The 25,202-nt window shown below is 45.1% G+C and overlaps 1 protein-coding gene across 2 annotated transcripts in view; it reads left to right on the top strand.

The window, feature by feature from the left end:
• Window positions 1-25,202, top strand: part of Sulf1 (sulfatase 1) — a 122,171-nt gene that overhangs the window by 40,081 nt on the left and 56,888 nt on the right. For both annotated transcript variants that reach the window (XM_055603550.1, XM_055603548.1), the window contains exons 2-4: window positions 12,986-13,058; window positions 13,386-13,610; window positions 21,958-22,197. In XM_055603550.1, coding sequence (XP_055459525.1) covers window positions 13,439-13,610; window positions 21,958-22,197 — 412 coding nt within the window. In that variant the 5' untranslated portion in view covers window positions 12,986-13,058; window positions 13,386-13,438. The remainder of the gene's footprint in view (window positions 1-12,985; window positions 13,059-13,385; window positions 13,611-21,957; window positions 22,198-25,202) is intronic.

The raw sequence follows: 25,202 nt of genomic DNA, 5'->3' as shown, positions 1-25,202 counted from the left end.
GAGGAGCAAGTCTACTGGGAGCTGTTGAAAGGGGAGTGTCAATAGATGGGGTTGCCATGGACTGGAGATACCGAAGACGAAGTCATTAGGGTATGAGCGAAGGACGGCTGGCAGCCACCTGCCTCCTTTTAGACAGTTTCGGGGAGTGAGGAGGGTGGATCATAGAATCACAGACACAAAAGGGAAAGTCGGGCTCTGTCTTCTCTCTGTCTCCGGACCGTGAAGCACTCCTGTACCAACACGGAGCCTGAGAATGACTGACTTCGTGACTATGCACAAATTATTTCACCTTCTGCCTCGGCACCGAGGATTAATTAATCATGGCAAGTTGTCCCAAGACTCCACAATGCTAAATACAAATACAGGAGACCCTCCGATTCATGGAGTTGTGACTCATGGTCTTGAATATTCATGTTTAACCATGCCAGCCCACTCCCTCTCCCAGCAACCATGCTTTTTTTTTTTTTTTTTTTATTGAGCTCAGATGGGTCCCTTTCTGTTTACAAGGTGAAATGGGGGTTGGCCTTGGTGTGTGGCTGCCATATGGATGTCCTGTTTTGCTCCCTCTAGAGATACTGAGAAGCTCACTGCCGATGCCTGGAAATACCCCTAGCACCTGAGGCTCAAACTCGAAAGTCTCTTTCCATTAATTTCACATCTTTAGACACACTGGCTCTTGAAAGTGAAAATGCACTTCAAGAGAAAACACAAAAACAGAACAGCTAAGAGCAAAGGGGTTATTCAGCTTCTGCCCCTGTCTACGTAATTTTGAACAAGACCCCTGAAGTTCCTCACTAAAAGAGGAAAGATCGCTAATGTCTACTTTACAGGTGTGTGGTGTGGCTAAAGTCCTGACTGTGAAAGGCACAATATTTTCCTCAGTGTATTAGTGAAAAATTCTTGTAGGTAAAGGAAGTTCCATGCTAAAGATATGGAACTCTGGAGAGTCAAGGGCGACAAGGGAAAGGGGGCTGTTAGACGTCAAAGGGGCCGAATGCGCAGAATGGAGGTGAGGAGGGAAGGAGAAACAGATGTGAAATGTGGGATGGGTGTTCAGTGAGGAGAAGACAGCTGTTCATTTTGTGGCTGTGCACAGCCCCAGCCTTGTGCCCTCATGATGCTGAAAGATCTTTGCTGATTCAGGTAGCAGGAAAATCCGGGCTTCAGGCTATTTCTTCATCAGAAATACAGAGAGATCCAGTCATGCATCTAGCCTGCGGCTCTAGAGTGTTGCTGCCACCACAGATGTTGGGGCAGACAATGCATCCTGGAAGCTTGCAAGCTTGACTTTGGCTTGATTCAGCCGTTGGGTTCAGTCTTGCCTCTTCAGCTCCCTCCTACAACTTCCTGTTTGTCCTGCTCTTCCACCACGTGAGGAGAATTCAGCCCCGAGTGCCTCAGATCACTAATACTGCCTTGCTGCTTTATGGGACTGATTTCCAGAGTATGTTTTCTAAGGCAAAATACTCCATATTCATTGGATAGTCTCTCAGAGAGGAGGGTGTGGGTAAGGGGACAACACAGGAATGATTGGCAGAGACAACTGAACGGGACTAGAAAACTGAACAGGGAGCTCATTCCAATAGTCCCAGCATTCTCAAGGCCGGGGCAGGAAGATGGCTGCAACTTCGAGGCCAGACTAGCTCCAGACTAGCTAGACATGCAATGCAAGATGCTATCTTAAAAAAAAAAAATGGTGAGGGGGAGAGAAAGCTGAGAAGAGATGTAATTAAGAAACAAGTCACCTACTCTGCCCCTGATCACTAATTATACTTAACCATGGGGCATGGTGTATAGCAATCGTTTAATAAACATAACCGACTCCTCCATCATTTTGGACCACCTCTGGATTTCATGGGTCCACCCAAGTCAAGCACTTGAAAACTCTCTTCTTCACATCCTGAAAGGTAATAGGCAGAAACATTGAAACCCCTTCAAAAGATGGGTTGATATTGGCTGCGGCAAATTCGGTGTTTTCCAGTAGTGAACTTCAGTTCTTTTTTTTTTTTTTCTGTCAAGATGGAATGTGCCAAAAGGCTTGCCCTCTCGACGACTCAGGTGGTCTTCCAAGACAGCCCTTCAGTTATGACATCCCCGGTCACTTCAGCCTTGTGCTCGCCCAGCTGCCTTGGCAGGTTACTTCAGTCTGAGAAATCCAACTTCCTGAAAAAGAGTGGAGGCGCTTGCCAGATTTTCCCTTTACACTGTATCGACTTGGTTACAATGCTACAGAGCAGCCCTACTAGCAGCCCTTTGGAACTTTCTAGGCCCGCTGTCCAATCGGTAGAACTAACATAATTAACAGTACTTCAGGTTATTCCCATGAGCCCCTGCAGTGTTCCCTGAGCTATGCACTTGACCTCGTGGCCCTTGTTTTGTGGTGGAATGGTTGATCTCTTGAGCAGCTCCGCTGTGGTGTCCAGTGCTCTCAAACTAGGAGCCAAATGTGGTAGAGATGATTCTTCTTCCAAAAAGGACAGTTTCCGCACAGCTGAGGAGCTGGAGAGAAGTCAATGGCTTAGCTGCCAGGAAGTGAAAAATTAAAGCTAGTACTTGGATTATGAGTCCAGTCTGGATCTTGAGCTTTTCTTTCTGGCTCCACTGGCCAGAGAATTAGCTATGTAAGTATGCAAATTCTGGAAGATTTGTGATTTGGATCGACACAAAAATAAAGGCACATACGGCAATTTTCCCCCCATGATTTTGGAAACATTTGACTTCCAGTAGCCTGGCCTTCCATCCAGAAACCTTTCAAATATGATCCTGTATACTTCTATCCATAATTGTGACTAAATATAATCAAGAAACAGAAGGTTCATGAGAAGTATAAACAAACTTCCCGAGATCCAGGAGATATGGAAATGCTGGAGAACGCCCTGGAAAACCCCGTAGTCAGATGACATTTGGCACATTTATTTCTAAGCTTTGCCGTAGTGAGCCAGCAGAATGATGTGCTACTGATTCAAACTTTAGGAAGACTTTTTCTTAATGGTTCAAGCTCCTCACTATTCACAGCTATTGAGTTTCCAAATTTGGCTCATCTGCCCATCAGAGAACGCTATTTTATTTTCTTCTCTCTTTTTTTTTTTTTTACAAACGAATTGTTTGTGGGGACCCAATCTAAACAAAAGGGGAGCTTTGCTGATTTTCGCTTCCCTCAATTAAGAAGAACGCATCGTTTACCTTCTGTGTCGCTAAGCTTACAAACGTCACTGAAAGTTTTCTCATGCTTTGAAAGCTTGGACGCTACAATCAGGCCAACCCCGACGCATTGTAATCTCCTGTAATGTTGATGTAATCAACATCACACCAGGTTTTGATAACACCTTTTCGTGGTGCACACTTGTTTAAGGCTTCATGGAACCGAATTGGTAGAGAGGAGAGAGTGCCTGGGACGGCTTTGAAATACACATTGTTCAGAATGGCCTCTGGTGGCCAGCTTTCATTAATGGCTGGTTTTACTTTGGGGGCACATCATCTGGTTTAATTACATCAGCTCCTTTGTGTGACAAGCACTGTCCTTGTGTGTGCTGAGAAACAAAAATTGGAAACAAAGTGGAGCCCTTAGTGAGAAAATAGATTCTAGGCGTGGAACACTGCTGAGTGTGGGAAGTTGGGAAGTCTAGATGAATAACAAGGGCTGCTCCTCTGGTAAGCGTGTATTTATAAATATTCCAAGGAACATAGACATCAATTTGTTCAAATATCCCTGAGCAGAGATCATAATCTGCACTAAAAGCCCAGGAAGACCTTGTTGTACAAATAATTCAAGAAACAACTTCAGGTGCTAGAATGAATAAAATATTTCCACTTGCTGAAATATTTCCCATCTTCTGCTCAGACGGTAAACCAAGACAGTCAGAGGGTAAATTTCAAGTCACTGCAGGTCCCAGAGACAAGCAGCATCCTGTGAACCTGTAAATGTCAGCGAATTGATGGCTGTAAACTCCTGCCCTGCTGGAGCCTCTCGGGCTAATCTCTTTCTGTGTCTGTGTTGAGACAGGGATCTGAGGTAGATCGATGAATGAGATCGGAAGAGAATGCTCTGAGTCAGGCAGGTGTCAATAGAAACAGGCAGACAATTTGCATTCGCTATGCGCTTTATGGCTGAGATTAATGAATTGATTTTCCTAGTGGCCTTCCCCTCACTTCTCATTTGTTCTACTGCAATGACAAGTTCCCTGACCTCAGCCCAGGCTTGCACTCTCCCGCTTAACACATGTCCAGCTATGCTTATTAGTCATTTGGGTGTAAGTACACAGCCACAAAATGAAAAGGACGGTGATCTTGCCATGAAAAGACTTGGAATGATCTATTGAACCAATGGGATAATGGATCTGAGAATAACGTTTCCCGGTATAACTCGTGAGATAGACTTTTTGAACTAGCTGTATACAACTAACCTGAATTGAAAGCATACTTGAGAAATGTCTCTGGACAAAAGCTTTGGCTCTAATATGTTCACTGGATTATTTTTTTTAATTTATCCTGTACGTAAGAAGTGTTGGGGAAATGTAATTAATTTCCATGGTCTGCCCTGGGCTGAGAACTAGAATCCTCTGGAGCCTGGTGGAGCCTGGATTCCTTCTGCGTCTCTCGAAATGCTGGCTATTCCTTGAGACCATTCCGGCTCAGAGCCCAGCTTGAGGCAAGCAGTGAGCATTCATTTCTACTCTGCCACTTTTTAACTCCTGACAGCAGTTCTGTGTGGACCTTGATACCACAGAAAATAGGTCAGTGGAATTCACCCAGTTGTGGCTTGATTTCTTATAGTGAGGTGAGGCATTCCTCCCTCCTACCTGGAGTTTGACTCTGAGATAAGTATGTGGAGAAATGCTCTTGAAAGAGAGATGCACCATCTAACTCTTTTGAAAATAAGCATTTCCTCCAACAAGAGTATCATAAGGATCATAAATTAAATGTGTATTGTACTATACATTAAAGAATCAGATCAAGATGCAATATGTCTTTAAAATATTCTCCACATCTGAGCTGAATATGGCACATACTGTAATCCCATAGGCTGAAATTACGTATGCAAGTTCAAGGTTGGCCTGTGCACAGTACATTTCCGGGCAATCTGGACTTACACAATGAGGCTTTGTCTCAAAAACCACATCTTTAGAATCATATATTGCCTGTCTCTTTCGGTAGGACGGGGGTTTGATCTCAAGACCTCCAAGCGTGTGGAACACGCCCTCTGCCACCGAGTTGTGACCAGTCTTTGAAAAGCACATTTTTTTAGTGTTCAAGGTTCATTAAATTTTAAGCAGTGATAATAGTTTTTCATTACTTGGTGTCATGCATCCGTGTGTAAATATATTTCTTCATTACTTAAGATGCTATGTGTCTGGATATGAATAGATACACACACACAAGATGAAGCACGAAGTTTTAGTGGAGCTATACATGTTTGGAACATACAGCAATGTGCAGCAAAGGCTCCTTTTACCAGACTTCCCAGAACCCCTGCAGTTTGGTTAGGCTATACCTCCAGTTGCATACAACCAGGGAAATGTTTGAAATATCTGGGTACCTTCCAGTCTGAAGGTATGAAACCTCCCCGCAAGATTCTTTAGTGTTTGTCTTCCTTACTGCTCACTCAGTTTCTGAAGCAATAAGACAACACCTCTCGGTTACCACACATCCATGAGAGACCGGCTGGGCAGAGCACAGCTACCTCTTTGTGTGTGACCTGAGGTTTGAATGGTAATTACTCTCTTATCATAGAAACCCATTGATACCTGTAGTTTGTTACCAAAACAAAGTCTTCTAGCTAATGCTAAACATTTTGATATTAAGATACAAATAGAGGGGCTGGAGGGATGATCCAACCGTTAAAAGAGTGCATGTTGACGTTCCAAAGGACTGTAGTTAATTTTCCAGCACCCATTTTGGACAGCTGACAACCTTCTAGAACTTCAGCTTCAAGGACTCCACTGCCCTCTTCTGGCTTTCAGGCACCAACAAATACACACACACACACACACACACACACACACACACACACTCATAGATAGATAGATAGATAGATAGATAGATAGATAGATAGATAGATACAAACCAGCTATAGAAAGGGGTAAAAACAAAGCCAAATTTAATGGATACACTATATATTTAAGACCTAGTTAAGATACCCAAGACTCTATTTCTATTGCTATTTCTTTTTATCAAAATTGCTGCCTCCATTAAAACTATTTTAACTGAACTCCTTTCTTCACCAACCTCTTTAACTCACTCTTTTTTTCCTTTTTTTTATTCTTCTCATATACATTACATCCCAAACACAGCTTTCTCTCCCGCCATACCTCCCAGTTCCCCAGTGCTTTACTTCCCCTCCCCCAAATCCAGTCCTTCTCCACTTCCCTTCAGGAAAGAGCGGGCCTCCCAGGAATGTCAGCTAAACACGGCATAACAAGTTACAAATAAGACTAGGCACAAACACTCATAGCAGGGCTGGACAAGGCAACCTAGAATGAAGAAAAGGTTCCCAAGAGCAAGAGAAAGTCAGACACCCACCACCCCACTTGAGACAATTTCCTGGATCTCTCTGCCACTGCTGGTGTCAGCTCCTCAAGATACTTTGTATTGTCTGCTGCAGAAATATTAAGTTGTTTTTGGTTCTTTCCATAATACCTAGGTGTCTTTGTTTCCCAAATTTTGTTCCAAAGAAATTGGAAAAATAGCCTTAGTCTGGAGTTTTTGCGCTCTCTAAAATGCCCATAGTTAAGTCACTTATTCTTGTTTTGTTTTGTTTTGTTTTGTTTTGTTTTGTTTTGCCTCTTTGTATCTTAGGATTGAACCCAGTTCGTTGCCCAGTTCTTCTACCAAGCTATGGCCCTATTTCCCAAGAAAACTGTTTTTCTGGTGCTTTTAATTCCTGACATTATAAAATCAAGCTTCACAGTCTGTTCGTTATGCTGTGTGCTGAGGATCTAGCCCAGTGTCTTACACATTCTGTGCAGGTGCTCTACCTCTGAGCTATCATTCTCAAAAGTACTTTTTTGTTGTTGTTGTTGTTTTGATCTCTCATTTTAATTCCTTTCTCATCCCTTCCTCCATGGATAGGCAAAGAGAAAAATCTAGAAAACCTAAGTTGATTCATTTCAACAATGCAACAGATTGCTGAGAAAATCCTATAAGGAGTGAATAAAGTAAAAGATAGCATGTGATCCTCTCCTCTTCGTCGCACTGCAGGGGTAGCCTGCACTAAGTCTGTGAATGATAGGCTATAGTCAAAAAGACTTATGAGATAAAATTAATACAGCTAATTTTTTTTTTTTTTTAAGAAAAGAGCTGGGTTGCTTTTTCACTTGTGCTAGACAGGTCTGGCCTGTGCTGAGGTTGTATTAGAACTAGTGACCTTCTGGCCCCAGCCTTTCCCATTCTAGGTTCACAGGAGTGTGCTAGGATACAAGCAAGAGCTTGATTTTCATCATACAGTGTCTGTTTTGGCTTGTTGAAACATATTGTTCTGGTAGACATATCATAATAGAATTTGGTTTTGGGTGAATAAGTGGTTGAGAAGGCAGAAATCTTTTTACCTACACTTCCAGGCACTCAGAGATATTCCCTTAACATTGTAGCCACACTTGATGAGTCTGAAGGTAAGCTTTGGTGAGAAATCTGAAAACCGACTGATTAATTTTCACACCCTCACATTAAAGCCCAGTGGCCGTCTTGGGCTGTAAATGAATAAATCGTGTTTCAGTTAGGTGTGATTAGGTAGCATAGTAATGACTTTGACTGTTGGCTCACTGAATTACACAGGTTAAATTTTGGCACATTTTATTTAGCAATGTCAAAAGGTAATATTTTTATTATAGTAATAATTTATTGCTATATCACCAATGTGATCAAAAATAAACTTAAAGTTGCAGAGTTCTTGTAAGTTGGGCATGTTTTCTGAACTTCTGATTTTTAGCTTGACAGTGACAAGCTTTATTTCTGTCATCAGTAACAAATAATGACACTTTTGGTCCTTGCAATAATATTTATTTATTAATAATTATTTGAGAAAATGTCTGCAAAATACCCAAGTACAAATGATTGGCTTAAGTAAACACTGGTGTTTCGTGGACAGATTAGCCAGTTTAGCTTGAGGCTCGGAAACCCACGTGCTTTTTCCCTGAGAAAGAGTAAACGTGTGGAAACAAGGACTTCTGTGTGCCTCCAACTAAGCCCCAGAGCAGTGAAAGGAAAACGCATGTACTCAAGTTCAAAGTTTAATAAAATTAATTCTTTACTGCTTCAAGTGAAGCTGGTGTGTTTAAACTGGATGTGCAGTCTCCTTCATTTGCACTAAGGCAGATAGATGCAGCTTCCCTAGCATTGTTCTTACAGCCTTGGGGCAAACGTCACCAGGGCAGAAAAAAAAAAAGGGGTCTCAGTATTCTCATAAACATAATTCTGACTTCATACACCTCTGACAAACACCTCAGGCTTCACCCCACCCCCAGAAAAATAATCACAGACAACATAGAAAGTTGCCTTTATGAGCAGTAGCCAGGCTCTGAAAGCATTTGGTTCCATCCTGCTTTAATTTTGCAGTAATCCCTCTTTAATCTGGGAATAATCAAACTCAGGGCCTAGTGCACTCTAGACAGATGCTCCACCACTGAACCTTTAAAGACCAGGGTAAGTGCTCCACCCAGCCCCTGAGCACTAATTGTCCACCCTAAGGGCTCTGGATGCCAGAGCCCCTGAAACCTACGGGAAGACAAGGGAGTCAATTCAGTTTGAGATTTTGCTGCCCAAGCTTCACTTAACCCAACACTCTCTTACTGACTTGAAGTCTTGCTAGTCTTCCTTTTTATTCTACAGATGACTTCAAGCAAAATGCCACATGCATAGTTTGGGTTGATTGCCCTAAACAAACCCCTGTAAACTCCACACGCCAAATGAGTGCACTCACGTTTGGGCTTTTCATCTTACAGTGTGGAGAAAAGACAGCTTGTATCTGGTCTCAGTTTGAGCAGCAGCATCCCTCAAGTCCACTTGCCATGTGTGAGAAAAAGATTCAAAGCCCGGTCTATGCTTCTCCCTTTTTCTACTCTTTGTCAAGACAAATGGTTAGTCTCTAAGGACACTCGTTGTCCACCACAAAGTATCCAATTCAAGCATAGTGTCTTGTCTCTGCTGTCAAGTCCTGTGTTTTGTTTTGTTTTTTTCTGTCAGGGTTCTTTCTTCCCTCTTCACTCCATTTCCTTTTGGTGCTGGAAATCAGGGAGGGGATGACAGGTTCTAAAAGGTTGTCTTTGAATAAAGAGCTGTCTGTGTGTAGCATTGGCTTTGGTTGTTAAAAAAAAAAAAAACTTTATACTGTAAATGGAACTAAGGTCTCACGCATGCTGAGCAATACTGTACTGCAGAGCTCCTGACCCGACAACAGGCTTGGGGCTTTTCTAAGGTTTCTTTTCAAATGATGTGTGTATGGGGAGGGTATGCACGCACACACACGCACACACACACCTGTACAGATGCCCACCAAGTCCAGAAGAGGGTGCTGGATCCCCTGGGGCTGTAGTAAAAGACAACTAGAAGTTGTCCCATGTAGGTGCTGGGAACTGAACTTGAGTCCTCTGGGAAAAGCCTCAGGTACTCCTAACCACTCAGCTGTCATTCCAGCTTTCTATTTTTATGTTTATGCCATGAAACTTTGCTAGTTCTCCAACCCCCATTGTATTTTTAGGGTGTGACACTGTGTGTTTGGGAAAGTGATGTGGGACAGACGCATTCCTTATAGATAGATGTTTCCAAAGTTCAGTTTCTCGTTACTACCCTGTTTATACGCTCATGTTTATATGCTTAGGCCGAGTTTCCTCAATTCGTACTCTCCTGGGAGTGACAGTGGGCCCTGCCAAAGAAGGTTGAGTTACAGCTACCCAGAAAGGGTAAGCGTTCTAGATCAAACTGACCACTGCTAATAGCAACATCGTGAGCCCAGTGTGGTGGCCCACACCTGTCATCCCAGCACTCAGAAGGCTGAAATCAAAGAAGGCCAGCCTGGGCTGCATAGCCAGATTCAGTTTCAAAGACCCATACTGAGAACAACAATAATAATAGTGAGTGAATGTGTGCTGTGGACATGGGCACAGCCATGTCGAGGACCCCAAAGCCTTAGACCCTTGGAAGAATGGCAAAGCCCACCAACTTGAGGCTCAAAGAAATGTTCAGCTCTGCTCGGGGCCTGAGTGTGGGTGCTGATAGTGTGTGTAGAAAATGCCCGCCACACTTCACCCCTGGGTATTTACGACCTGAATACTGTTCCCCCTCAGAGACAGCTCCTACTGAGGCTAGCTGATCCTCTCTACTTGATCCAGCTGTGTACCATAAGCCCCGCCTCCTTGTTTGGATGCTGAGATTTCTCCTTCCAGGAGCCCAGACTGCCCAATTCCAGATTCCTGCCCGTGTGTCTGCCTTCCTGTCTTTTTTTCATTCTTCCACTCCTCCAGTTAGGTCCATCCCTGAAGCTGGGCTAGTTGTGACAAATACTAATAATAAATAATGTGAACTTCGAAAATTGCTGAAACTTTAATTCTTCACTATAGCTAAATTTCAAAAACTGCTGAAGTTAAATGTTCTCACTATGAAAAAAGGTAACATGGATAAGTTAGCCAGCTTCATATAATTGTTCCACACTTCTGCCACAGCATCACATTGGACCCGCATAAATAGATCATTAGCAGCCAATTAGAGATAATACTTTTTAAATTTATGTATTTATTTGGGGGTGGGGAGTGTGCCTGCGCCGTAGTGAGAGTATGGAGTTCAGCAGACAGTCAGTTCCCTGTTTCCACCATGTGGATTCCAGGAATCAAACTCAGATCAAGCACTCTTGTCCACCAAGCTGTCTCCACGTAGCTCTCTTCTGCATCTTTAGCTCAAGGAAGTTCACGGATTTAGGTAGAGGTGACATTGCTTGCTTTTTCCCCCCCAAACATGGTTTCTGATGCAGTTCATGCTGGGTGCTAATTTTCTGTTTCCTGAAGGAAGAGGTAAAGGAAACAAGATAAAGAAAAGAATAGCTAGCCATGTTGACTGGGTTCCAGGGAGGGTTATCAGCATCTTAACTGGTGAGAGTCTTCCGCTCCGTGTGAGGTCACTGCCCTCACTGCCCTGAGCGGTGTTTCCATGTCACCCCTCTTGGCAGAGGATGGGCCACACTGCAGCCAAAGCAAAGAAGCCAAAATCCAGCTCACTGCCCCTTCACACACCCTTGCAGCCTCCAGGAGGTGAGAAAAGTCACTGCTTACAGGACCAACCCTGTAGGCCTGACGGTCTACATTGAACAGTTGAGCGTGACCTCACAGTTCATGGCAAAAAGCTGCTTCTTCTTGTCTAGTTTCTGTTCCTCCCGCCTCTCCTTCGTGCTGGGATCCGGTTTCTTGTGATTTAAAGCAAGTGCGCAGAAACCAGGCACTCGGTGCAAACTAATTGCAGGTTGGGAGCTGTTAGCATGCACTGCAGTTGCCGCAAGAACTCTGACTTAAGGGGGGGAACGCAAGAGACTCTGCTTATCGACTTTCCGGAGCACGGGATCACCGGGAGTTACCTTGTTGTTGCCCTGCAGACAATTAGCTACCTACGAGAGACTTGCTGCAGACCTCGGGTTTTTATTCAAAAATCTATTTCTTGTTAAACGTTCACACACACACACACACACACACACACACACGGTAATTATAGGCTGCAGAGTGAGGGATATTGGAGCTGTATACTAAACAGTTTATAAAGTTTTAAAATAATAGGGACGTGAGTGTGCCTATGTTTGCACAAAACAAGCAATGTCGGTGACATGTCGGTGAAAGGATGCATGAGTGCATCCTTTCTTCTTGGGCTGCCAGCACTTAGAGCGCGGGCATGCATGAGGGCGCCCTCCCCTGCTTTGTGATGCCTGCGCCGAAGCATTCCTGCTCATTTATCCTATGCCAGCTTCTTGTTGCACATCAAAATACAGATCCTCAGGTGTGGGATGGAGTGGCTGATGAAGTGGGCGGCTATCTAATTAGTTTCATGGAAAGCTTCTTTTGTGGCGTAGCAGAGGAGGGGGAATTAAAAGAGCCCCTTGCTGTCTTTCAGGAGTCTGGGAGATGAGCTTTCTGCAGATTAGTGCCCCGAAGTGGAGGGACATTATCCCAACCCCTTCAGAAGTCTCCTCCCTTGCAACTCTGCTATCCTCCCCTCCGGATCTCATTTATTTTCTGCTGTGGAAGGGCGGCCACTCACCTCGAGCCTCAGAGCCAATCAGGCATCTCATTCTGCAGGCTTAGATCCGTAGCAGCAAAGCCAACACCTGTGCTAGCCGCTCTGAACCCAGTCCTGACAACAGTCAGACTGGCGACTGATGGCTGGGGCGGGGGGGGGGGGGGGGTCGGGCATCCCAGGCGCCACTGTGAGGCGAGCCAAGGACTGAACAGAAGAACCTGCCTCTCCCGTCAAGCGCTTTGCCTCTGGTGATTGATGAGGACAGTTAGGAGCTTCTCCGTGGCTGTGGCTGGAAAAGGTGGTTGTGCCACTTATTCCTTAAGAAGTCTTTGTCAGCAGAGATGATGCCTCTCCTGGGTTGTGAGTGACATAATGCAGATGATAAACGATAACTTCACGGTTGATTCTGCCTGGTAGATAGGGAGGGATGCAGGCGATCAAGGGTCCCCTCGCATGCCCTTCAGCAGCCACTCGGCACAAGCAGGTTCACTTTCCTGGTGGCCAGTTTCTCTCATCCTTCTTCAGGATGAGAGAGATATTTTACAGGAAAAACTGATGCGCTGGCCACTTTTTGTACAGCCACTTAGGAAATGGAGATGCTATCCAAGTCATTGAACAGCAGTTCTGTGTGTTATCCTCTCTTCCTTTTGCAGAAGAGAAGGAAAAATAACATCCACATGCCACGTGCTGTTTCAAGACATTGCTTCAGATCATAAGTCTATTTTGAAACCCTTGACTGATGTTGCCTTTGTATTTTTTTTTCCTCTTTCCTTTCTAGGACTCCATCTGCAGATGTTCTGAAAATCTCTGAGTCTAGAAATTGATTATTCAACCAGGATACCTAACTCAAGGTATTAGCTCTTGTCAGAAAGCTTTTACGTTTGAGCTCTGTGCTGCAAATTATACTTTGGCAATGAATGGAAAGGGGGAAAGTTGGACAAAGAATAAAGGACAAAAGTGATTTTGCAAAATAATCAAGTACTTAAAACCTCCTGGCAAGAGTGAGGGTTTGCTACTTGTGACTCTCGGGCAGCCCGGCTCTGCCAGCCTGCCTGTCAGCTCTGGCTTATTTGTATGCCTTCTGCTATGACCGTGTTTGGGTTTGGATTTCATTTTCATCCCCTCCTTTCCCTTTCTCTCTTGACACCTCCCCCCATTCCCTACACCCCAACTACCAGAAACTCCGAAGACTGAAGCATTTTGTCAGCTTCGCAACATTGGACCAAGTACAATGAAGTATTCTTGCTGGGCTCTGCTGCTGACCCTGCTGGGCGCAGAACTGCTCGCGAGCCTGGGTTCCGCTGTGCGGTCCCAGAGGTTCCGAGGAAGGGTGCAGCAGGAGCGGAAGAACATCCGGCCCAACATTATCCTTGTGCTCACCGACGACCAGGACGTGGAGCTGGGTGAGACCCTGACCCTTTCCCTTGCCAGTCTCTTGATTCAGTTGCTTGCCAGAGCCTCAGCTGTCTCCGGGTCCATAGGGAGTTTCAACATTACTTTTCTGCTATTATGATTTTAAAACATACTTTAGAACAGAATTTTTTTAAGGGAGCCAGGAGAAGATGGAGGATGAGGGTAAGGCTGAGAAACCACAGAGGTGGAGGTGGAGACCATGAACACAGTCGCTCACTCTCCTAACCTCAGTACTTGGAAAGCAGAGATAGGAGAATCCTGAGCTCAAGGTTATCCTTAACTAACTTCATAGTGAGTTGGAGCCAGCCCAAGAAACATAAGACCCTGTATCAAAAGGAAAAGAAGAAAAGTGGAAAGACTGAAGTTTAACTTATAAACTACGTGGGTAAAGTGTTCATGAGAGCGTGATTTTCTCTGGATCTATATAAACTGTTAGTGCAAAAGGAATTGTTGATGGTTATTTATAGAGTGCTTTAACCATTCACAGCTTGCTAAAGTAACTGTAGAACTGTAGTTGACTCTAGGTGACCATGCCAGACCTGATGTGTAATTGAAACTTAACAGTGTGCTTCGTATCCTTGTTAGTTCATCACACCTGGGTTTGGACTTGTGGAACTATCCTGAGTTCATTCAAGAGCACTCAAATGAAGTAAACCAAGACTTAGCGGCTTTGGCTCACCTGTGACCTCTTGCCATTATTATTAATATTATTATTATTATTACTATTATTATTATTATTATTATTATTTTCTTGTTCTTTTCTTTTTCCCCCTCCTCCTCCTCCTCCTCCTCCTCCTCCTCCTCCTCCCCCTCCCCCTCCTCCTCCTCCTCCTCTTCCTCCTCCTCCTCCTCCTCCTCCTCCTCCTCCTCTTCTTCTTCTTCTTCTTCTTCTTCTTCTTCTTCTTTTCTTGATCCTTTTTTGCCAGATGGCATGCTAAGCCTTAGGCCATTGAACTTTCCCAGTAATCCTCAGAGGTCCTTATTCCCACTCCTCTCAGGTCATGCATGGCAAAAGAAAGGTTTAGAGAAGTCATAGGTTAGCAGATGGCAAAACTAGGACCTGTCTTCAGTCTTAGATCATCACAGCCACAGCCTGAGCCACTGTCTCTTCCATATGCTGGTCCATTAATGACCGCTCACTAAGGCCCTCTGAAAATCAACCTGTCACTTCCTAGTCGTGCTCTGAATTCTGGGAGACACAGGAGCAGAAGATGGGCCAGGCCCTCCTTCTCCACCTGTGTCACCTGGTGCTCAGGTAGCAAAGGCAAGCACTTGCTCAGAAGGTCAGAGGAGACCTCATCAGAGAAGCCATGCCATTGGTGGCCGTTAGTGTGTTCGCGTTTGATCCTTTGGAACGTGCACAGCTCTTCCCTCGCCTCCCTGTTGCAACATTGGTTGCTTTTACCTCTGTGATCATTTTACCCAGTGTGGTCCATTAAGCGCGCTCACATTGTTGAGCCAGAACAACCCCCTGCTTGAACATCTGCCCAGCAACCACCATTATGTAGACATTGTGTCTCTAAGTCACACTACTCCAGGCGACTTGTGAGTAGAACCATCTATCTGAAATTCTGTGGCTGCCCCAAAATTCACGCAGCATAGCATTCTCAGGTCCATCCATGCTGCAGCCTGTGTGAGAACTTCCTTTTCAGGACTGTGTTAGATTCCAGCCAAGAATACCACACCACTTCTTGTGTCTGTATGTCAACTGGTGGGAATCTGAGTAGTTTCCTTCTTTTAGTGCAAGTGAATGATACTGCTTTGAACATGTGTACATAAGGATCTTCAGGATCTTGCTTTCAATCCTTTTGCAAAGGAAAACAAATTTTACCTGCAAGTGGGTGGACATAACAGTGTCTTCCATATCGACCACACCATTTTTTACATTCCTTCCAGCTATGCCCAAGTGTGAAAATTCCACCAGATCCTTACCAACATATGTCACTTCTGTTTGTCTGTGTTTGTGATTGTTGTTTGTCCACTGAGAGAGGTTCTATCTCACAGTGGTCTTGGTGACTTGCAGTTTATTTTGGTTTTCACTTTTACATGTGAGTTTGTCAAGTGCTCTAATAGGCCATTGCTTTGGTAATTATTTTTTTTCCTGGAAGGCTACAAGCAATTGGCTGCTGAGCCTCCAGAAGCTGATACATGCTTAGAAAATACTTTAAAGAAAAATGGTGAAAATTTTGAATAGAACACTTTTTTCTTATTTGGAAAGAATGAAATCATCCTGAGCTTGTCCGGAAGGACAAAGACTGAACAGGGTTCTAATTACAGTTTAAGAGCGAAGCTGAGAAGGAGAGGCTCTCATTCAGTTTGTCCTCAACTGTAAGGGCAAGTAAATAAACTTTGTACTTTGTAAAGCGAGGAAGACACATGAGGAAGTCATTAACGGAAGTGCTAGAACCTTCCACGCAGTTCCAAAGGACACACATCTACACTGCTGTGAACAAATCTTGTCACTCCACCCAGCAGTCAGCACCCCAGGACAAAACACCTGTGGGACAGTTCATGGCTCAAGACAGCATCCTCTGACTTGACATTTGCTTCCTCCAGGACTTAAGAAACCCCTGATTTTGCCTTTGCTTCTAACAGTGCAGGTGCTTAAGATAAGGACTGAAAGATGTTTGTAAAAACCAATTTGTACTGGCGATATCTGACAGTTATCTGACAATGCTGTCTGATCGCTGTCTCCACCCTCCCTCCTCCTCTTGCTGTCACTTTCCCGAGCTTGCATGGAAATGATGGGAATGATCAATGTGAAGCTCAGGATGATGGCTGCCTCTGGGGAGAGCAGTCACCAAGAGCATTCGTAGCATCCATGTTTTCCTTGGTCAAGTGCACTAGTGTGTGTGTGTGTGTGTGTGTGTGTGTGTGTGTGTGTCGATGTGTGCATCTGCAGCTTTGTTAGAGTTAATAAAGCAGATGTGTGATTCATTCTGCTCTTGCCTGCACTTTTCAAATATTTCACACATCAAAAGAAAAGTTTGAAATACTTGAGAAACTCTTAGCTTGCTTCAACTAGAATTAACAAGATGGAGAGCAGAGGCCAACCCTCTCCCAAATAGCCCCTGGCCCCACTTTGAGAAGTAGAACACCGTGGATTGGATCATGGCTCTGACTCGGCATGGCATTGCCCACTGCAGTGACCCTGCCTTACTGGTTCCCCTTTCCTCAGATCACAAGTGGAATTAAGCTGCAAGCATGAGCAGCTATTTAAAGCAGAGAGCTATGAGGTTAGCCTATGAATGTGTGTTATCTGCCCATCACCTTAAAAAAAAAAAAAAGCCAAGCCAGGCAAGGTGGCCCATAAATTTAATCCGATCATTCAGGAGGTAGAGGCAAGGTGGATCTCTGTGAATTTGAGGCCAGCCTAGACTACATAGGGCCCAGGCTAGCCAAGGCTACATAGTCAGGTGCCATCTTGATAAAAGACCAAGACTTTAAAATACTGGTTGTTTCTGTCTTTTTTTTTTTTTGACTTAAAACAAAAATTTTTTTGAAGAATGAGAATTGCACTTCTCTGAGATAGCCAAAGGCTAACCCCCCCCCCCCAAGAGGCATTTCAGTCACCACCTTAGGTGAGATTTGATTCCCTAGGACAGCTAGCTCCCCTCACTTTTTTTTGCCTCCCAACACCTGTACCAAGAGCCTGCCACTTCTCAGTATTCTGGCTGCCCTGAACAGCCAGAATAGAGTTCTCTAAAGCGGCCTCTCCAGTGAGAGAGAACTCTGAAAAGGCAAAGGCCAGGTGAGCTCCTCACATCTGCTGCTCCACTTCTGAGCTGCATCTGTGCAGCCTGCAGGCATGCCTCTCACTCCCATAGGTCTCAGCATCTGAGTGAGGGCCTTTGGTTGGGGGAAGGAAACAGTGAGTTTTCAGCAAGCTGGAAACATTCCAGACAAATTTATTATCTTCCTTGTTTCCCTCCTTCCCAACTTGTTCTTCCCTTTTGGTTTTAGCTGAAGACATCTTGGTTTTGTCCCTCACAACTGAATAGTTTTGGCAGGAAAATATATTGTTTTATGATTTTTATTGTATTTTTTTTAGATTAAAAGGGTCACTATACCAATACATTCATATCTAATGTGGGAATTATTATTGTTGAATATCCCAGCAGTAATAGTTAGCATGAGAACTCATGCTGCATTAAAAAGACCACTTAAATATTTAGTCCAAACCTTACCTAATAAAAATACTATGACGGTGACCAGCATGTGCTTGGGCTGAAGTGAGCAGAGGGCAGTTGGTATCCGTAGGAGACCGGATATGAGCCCACAGCATCGTGCTGCAGCTGCCGTGCCTGATGCTTTTCCACCATGCTTGACTCTTACCCCTCTGGAACCGTAAGACCAAATAAACCCTTCCTTCTGTAAGTCATGATGTTGTCTCTCAGCAACAGAAAAGTAACTAATATGGAGCTCCAACAAATACCAGATATACCGGATTCTCAGATTCCCACATATAAAATGTAATACATATCCTGCCTTTTAATCTTTATTATTCATAATCCCCAATATCATGTAAATATTTTGTTCATACTTGTGTTATACTTAGTTTGGGGAATGATGACCAAAAAAAAAAAAAAAAAGTGTCTTCATATGTTCAAGACACTTTTTTTTTTTTTTTTGTCTACTGAATTTTTTGGATACTTTTAAAATATTTTTGAGTGCTTTTCATCTGCAACTGCTTTGAAAGCCCCAATGGGGAACCCACAGATATGGAATGCCAACTGTATAGCCATAGCAACAACATTCCTGTATCAAGGGATCTCATCAGAGCATCAAACTGTTTGCTTTTTGACAGCCTTGGGAATGAGTGAGGAGAGCTCCTCTTCACAGAGGAGGAATTCAAACCCAAAAAGGTTACAGAAGTTGCTCAGGCATTGGCAACTGCAGCAACATCTGGACACTGTTTGTTCATCTGTTTTTGAGGGAAAGGCTTGTTATGTAAGCCAAGCTGCCCTCGAACTCACAGTTCTCCTGCTGCTGCCCCGAGTAGTAGCTGAGATTAGCAGTGTGCACCGACACTCTTACTGTGTTGTACGGCACGATGGGTTCCTGTAAAATTTGTCAACAACAATCAGTGAACAATCATCAGGGGCAGATGACAAGGCAAGGCTGTGTGGCTAACAGTCACTAATCAGCTCATGTCGAAAGGCAGGAGCAAGGTGCTTGGCGCTTCCCTCCAGGAGTTTGCTAAGCTCAGAGAAACAACTTAAATCTTTGTTCTCCGTCATCTGAATATTCCTCGAATCCACACTATTAGAGGTAGACATTGCTGTGCTCATGCTAGTCAGCTAGGGAAGATCAATCCACAAGGCTCACCTCCCTTCTCTGGGCCTCTGTTGTCACAGCACTTGTGGCTCTGAGGAGGCAGGATAGAGGCATTAGGGTCTCCAGCCATCTCCCCACGGTCAGATGAAGCAGAAGATGAGAGAGTGCCGAGGGTAAGAAACTGTTTTTGTTTCAAGCTCTTGGAAGAATCCACACCACAGGCAATATTCGGGCTAGTGGGCAGCGAGGAGCATGGCCTCTGGGGCTTGTGGCCCTAGGTATGTGACCTAACATACCTGAGCAGCTCAGCAGCCTCGTCTGGAACATCACTGACAGCCTCAGCGCAAAGGGCTACTGTCCGATGAAATGGGCGTGAAGGGCGGCGTATAAGGGAACCAGTTGAGATTGCATTTAGCACTTACCATATAGCCTTGGAGGTGAAGTGGTCTGAGTCTCTCAGATCACTGTAAGGAGGATGCTCTCCCAAGTCTCCTTGAGGTCCTGGTTTCCTTGATCACATGTCCAGCCTTGCACACTTAACCTTAAAACCTGTCCAAGTGTGAACCACCAACAAACAGCTCCAGCATGCTGGAGTTAGAAGTTAGAGTTCTCAGCCCCTAACCCAGGTCTGCTCTTCTGGTATCTTACCCGGGTGTGGAGATTCTGTGATTTGTTGTTTTGAGAATGAGAGGGGAATCCTGGCTGAGCCATTCCTGTAACCGTGAACTCGGCAGACGCACATTTAACCCCGGTTTTTACATTATTGTGTCTCTCAACCAGATTCCCACCCCAACCGTACATTTGCAGTCCAAATGTGTCTGTGTGCGGGAGGTGGCCACTAGGGACGCAAGACCTTGGATGATGGCCTCCAGCTGCATTCCTTTTTTTTTCTTCTCTCTTTTTTTTTTAATTTGAATTTAACAAAGGCCCATAAAGGGAACTCCAAGATCTGGTTCTTTGAAATGGGCTATCAGGCAGTGTTTGCTGATTTTCTTAAAGTCAAGACACTTCTGAGTGTAAGCACCACGTACACCTAAAAAGGAGAGAAGAGGAGGCTTGGGGGTTGGGTGGCATCTTCGGAACTCTTTCAGCTTTCTCTATTCATCAATTCACGTTTGGGACGCTTCTGCTCTATGATCGCCCAACGCAAACGTGTGACGCAACAATTCGGAAACTCGTTTCTCTTTGATCTTTTGCTAGGCGCATCCTTTCCCGTTACTTCCTCGTCATCAATGGAAACGTTGTCTTTCCAGATTTCTCCTGATGCTGAAAACTCGAGCCTTTAGCACGCTCACAGTGAATTACAGCATACCCCGAGTCTGCTTCCTGAATCCTGTCTGTCAGGGGGACACTGAGTCCTTAGTGGAGCAGGGCAGGAAGGCATCAGCAGCCATCACACCATCACTGCTGCAATACGCCCCTCAAAGCTTTGCTCAGCGTGGTCTTCGTGCCTGTGACAGAGACTCTGCCCTGCCTCTATGGCGTGGCTCTGGTCAGATCCCAGGGTGCACAGCTGCCATGCATGCCGTTTGCACTGCTTGGCTGGGATGGTGGGTTGCTGACCTGCTTCTCAGGTCACATCGCATCAAGAGAGTGCTCTGTGTTTCTTTCCAAGCTGGGAAATCAACGAGCCACTCACAGAGCTCTATTGTATCTTCCCATCACCAGAGTACCAGCTGCGCTGTCCTCCCTATGTCCCCAGCCATGCACTGCTCCCCACCCACCTGACAGTTCCTTCCTCTTGACCTGTCCTGTTCTCATCTCTCAGACTTCTTGGTAAGCCTTTACTATACTACAGTCCCTTCTTGGCTTTATTTATTTGCTAATGTGCTACCCTCAGGGGAATCATCAGAGAGAGAGAGAGCTGAGGCTGCCAAAATGTTCAGCATGAAGTGGACATGTGCTATATGTCATGTACTGACTACAAAAGGGCGCTTGATCTCCAGAAGATAGCTAGAAAGAAGGAGCAATCAGGAGCATCCCTCCCAAAATATTTAAGTTCTCATGAGACCCAATTAGAAGCCCTCCACTATTGTGCTTCTCGTAGCGTGAATAGAAAATGCGAAGGTGAAGGACACAGGTTGACTGTCGCCTCCCTTCATTTGCCTCTGTGTAATTCCATTTTCCTTCCTTGCTGGAAAGCATAGACTTTCCGCCTTTTCTTCAGGAGGAGTGCGGCCTGATGGAAATCTGAGGATTCAAATGCAATGGCCTTGGCCGTAGCACTCTGCAGTACATTTCTTGACAAGTCCAGAATAGACTACCGAATTTGGCCTGCGCCTTCCTGCAGGAGGTAGACATCTTTCAGCTGCAGTAAACTGATTGAGGCAGATTTAGTTTCCTTCCTTAGAAATCTTCTCTTACCACTTCATCCCTGAGGTTATAATAGACTGTTTTGCATTCGTGTGTGTACTTCTGAGCAAGAAGACCACCTAGCCTTAAAAATGACCTGCAAACGGATCAACGACAGCAGTCTTGTCCAGAGAGAAATGCAGCAAGACGTTGGTTGGCTTGCTAGACAATGCCAAGTTACTTTGTAGGTACCTCTCTTTCTCCCTCTCCCTCCTTGCACTCCTCTGTCTCTAGTTACAGATATTTGGGAGGATCTTTTGCTTGGCAGGGGGGGTTGGTTTTTGTTTTTCTGCATTAGGATTAAAATGCCGTATCTACTAAACTCTGGTATTACTAGCCTTGGCCAAGGTTTTGATACCGTGTAACAAGCCATTGTTCTCTAACATCTTCAAAGGCTGCTGACATTGGAATCTTCCTCCTATCTAAGAGTCTGGCTTTAATTACATGATTAGCCTGCATGCTTTTTTCCTTTGTGGTTAAAGAGGAGAGAGACTGAAATGTGCTTATTATTCTCCAAAACGTCTGAGATGTTCAGATCCCAAATGGTCTGTTTTGTTCTAGAAATAAGAACTAGCCAAATTATAGACTCCTCCACACAGGGCAGGGAAACTAATAAACCTCGGGAACAGAGGCTCTTGAGTGACAGGGCATAAGTGAGTCCCCCAAGGGGTGCATTTTGCTAACCGGTGCCAGAACTGTGCCTTTCAGGCTCCCTGCAAGTCATGAACAAAACGAGAAAGATCATGGAGCATGGCGGAGCCACCTTCACCAATGCCTTTGTGACCACGCCCATGTGCTGCCCATCGAGGTCGTCCATGCTCACGGGGAAGTACGTACACAACCACAATGTCTACACCAACAACGAGAACTGCTCCTCCCCCTCGTGGCAGGCAATGCATGAGCCCCGGACCTTCGCTGTGTATCTCAACAACACTGGCTACAGAACAGGTAAAGGGGAGCTGTTTTCTTCTGCCATAGTCAGAGATGAGGGGTACTGCCCTGGGCAGTGGTATGTAGGAGAAGTTGCCCAGAAATGAAGAGACTAGCTTCTCTCATGTCCGCCTCCGTTCATGTTCTATTTCTATAACAGAATCCACCAGACAGGGTAACTTCACTGGAGGAAAAAAAGCCAAAAGAGCACAGAGTCAGGGGGTCGGAAGTGGAAGAACTTGCTGGCAGCTTCCAGCAAAAGATTTTATCTCTATCGTAAAGTGGGGAAAAGCGAAAGAACAAGTTAAATGCACTCGGAAGACCAACTCAAGGATGTCTTAACCTTCTAACAACCTGCAACATCCCACTCCCGGGAAAGGCCCTGAGCTCCTTTTAGCAACCTGATGTACCAGTGTAAAATCCCTTACAGAAAATTCAGGATTCTCTGCGCATGCAGCAGGAAAGTGTTGTCCTCACGTAGGCCCCCAGCAGGTGGAATATTCCAAAGTAACATGCCACGAATGACTTTTCGTTCCATTCACAAATCTCAGAGGATCATGGAAAAACTTGGGGATTTGCTTAGATGAGAATAACCCTTGCTGATCATTCAGGGGAAATTACCAAGTATTGTTTTGTACTGCTCAGAGACCAGAGCCCCAGATCCGGTAGATGAGCCAAATGGCTTATCAAATGAATGGGCAAGCCAGCCTTGTGGACCTGTCTGACTCACTTCTTCATATGTAATTAATGGGACATGAGCAGTTTCTTTAGCTGAAGTCACAGTCATCAAGCATTCACCATTCCTTCCAGTAAAGAGAGCTGTCTTTATTGTGTGTAGGTTCAGGATTGATGGCTGGAATCTTTTGAGAGGGATTCTGAGTATCCTCTTGTGGGCAGGAATGAAGAAGAAAGGCCTTCTGGGAACATTATCCTCAAAGTCCTTATTCTCCAGCACTGGGTACCGCTCCCCACTTTTCTCAGCAGTTTTTCATGGAAAGAAGGAGGGTAGAGGACCTGCAGGGCAAAATGTAGGGTTTGGATTTCCACACTCCCCCCTCAAAAAAAAAAAACCCACTTAGATTTATTAATAAAAATTTAAGTTGTCATCAAAAAGGCTTATTGGAAATAATTTTCAGGCCTACAGACTATCAAAATTTAAAACTAGGGGATTTCAGATAAATAATCTCTTGAATCTCTTTCTTATCTTTACTGCCAGGCTCAGGAAATATGTAGTCATTTGCTTTCTTTACAGCAAGCCCCAGGGGCACTTAATTCTTGTTATTTATGGATGAAATTATTGACTGTGCATAGGATAGCTTCATCACACACGGGCACCATGGGACCCCTATGCACAGAAGAAACCTCGTCTGCTTTCCCAAGGGTGTTTGCTTCTGGTTAGTGGGAGGTTGGGGGGGGGGCACCTTCTCCTGGTGTGTCTTCTCACAGTAGTGATCGAAATTTATGGCACCTTTCACCTGAGGACTCTCAAGCAATTTGCAGATCCACCAAGCATCCCTGCAGGGTTCCAAGATGGCAGCTGTGCTCGGCTGTGTTTTATAGCTGGAGTGGGGCTTTTCAGATACGGTGTAACCAGCTCAGAAGCAGGTCTGAAATGGTCCCCTAATGCCTGGTTCCTGACTCTAACCACCAAATGTGTTTTGCTTATGAGAAGCGTGGGAAATTGCTGCCTTTGCCGTTCCCAGGCTCCCTGTAATTTAGTCCCTCGAGGAGAACATGGAGTTGGGAAGAGTGGAGCTCTGAGAGCATCCAGAACATATGGATGGGGCCTGTACTCAGAGGTGGAGCTGCACAGGGTCGGGGTTGGAGGGGGGCCGGTGGCTGTGGGGGGACGGAGCTGGGCAGGGCAGGGCTGGGGGAGCTCAGAGCAGCACTTTGGGGTGTGTTCATTTGTTGCAGGGATAATCCAGGAAAGGTGAGGAAGAAGGGAACGGGCTTCTGCAGCTCGCCCACTCTGTCCTGGGCACTTTAGTTATCACACCTGGTTCTTATGAGAAAGCTTGGAGAAAAGCTATGGTACCAAGGAGGACTGAAATCTCAAAAGTTTCCAGGACCCTTTTGTTTGCTTTTTAAGAAAGGGTCTCCTGTAGTCTAGGCCTGCCTTGAACTCATTACTTTGAACTTTTGATCCTCCTTCCTCTACCCCCAGAGTGCTGCGACTATAGGTATGTGTTGCTATGTCAGGCTGTGCCCGGGATCATATTTCCGTTGCATGTTATTCTCTCCTGCCTTGTTCCTATGTGCAGGCAGACACATAGAACAGCAGGGTGCCGAACAGTGGTCCCCTGTCAAGCAAAAACAAATGGTAACGCCTACCTGAAGGTATGGTGAAGTTTGGCTCACGAAGTACACGCTGTGAAGTCATAGAGAAAGGCTCTGTGGAGCAACTAAACTTCCTTCTAGCAGAGGCAAAAACGGGAAGAATCTCTTTGAAAGTTCACTTCGTCACCACGGTGAAAACCAATTACTGGTTTGTGGGTGGCAGAGTATACCCTCGTGCCTGTTTCAGTTGATCATGTCACGCTCACCCTGTGTTGGTTGGCCAAAGCTAGAGAGCATTTATTCAAGAGTTTTGATTGTTCATTTTGTAGCACAGGTGGACCCCTAACCCTCCAGCCCCTGAATGTTGGCATTACAGGCATGGGCCACCATAGCTGGCCATCACAGAGTTTAACCCCTTATTTCCCCAGAAACAAATTTATAGCTACAAGGCAGGGGCGCTTCTGGGGATAGAGCTGGCACCAGCACTTAGGAGGGCAGGGCTCACCTCAGAACGTTACACCACGTGCAGAGTTGGGTCTGAGATGAAGCTGTGAGTACCAACCATAAAGCACCCCATTCTCCGCAGCCCCACTAGCCTGCTTTAGCTTGGGTTTCCCCCCCCCAAGGGACAACAGAGCACCTCCTAGAAACAAAGGCTGATTCTAAAGCCAACATCATTCCAAAACGGAGACACCTAGGTAATGACAGAATTCATAGCAAGCAATCATCATCTCATGCATTAG

Source organism: Psammomys obesus, unplaced genomic scaffold, assembly GCF_907164565.1.
Source record: "Psammomys obesus unplaced genomic scaffold, mPsaObe1.curated_primary_1811, whole genome shotgun sequence".
NCBI lineage: Eukaryota > Metazoa > Chordata > Mammalia > Rodentia > Muridae > Psammomys > Psammomys obesus.
Note: the sequence above shows the minus strand (reverse complement) of the source record. Positions and strands in the feature narration are given on the sequence as shown.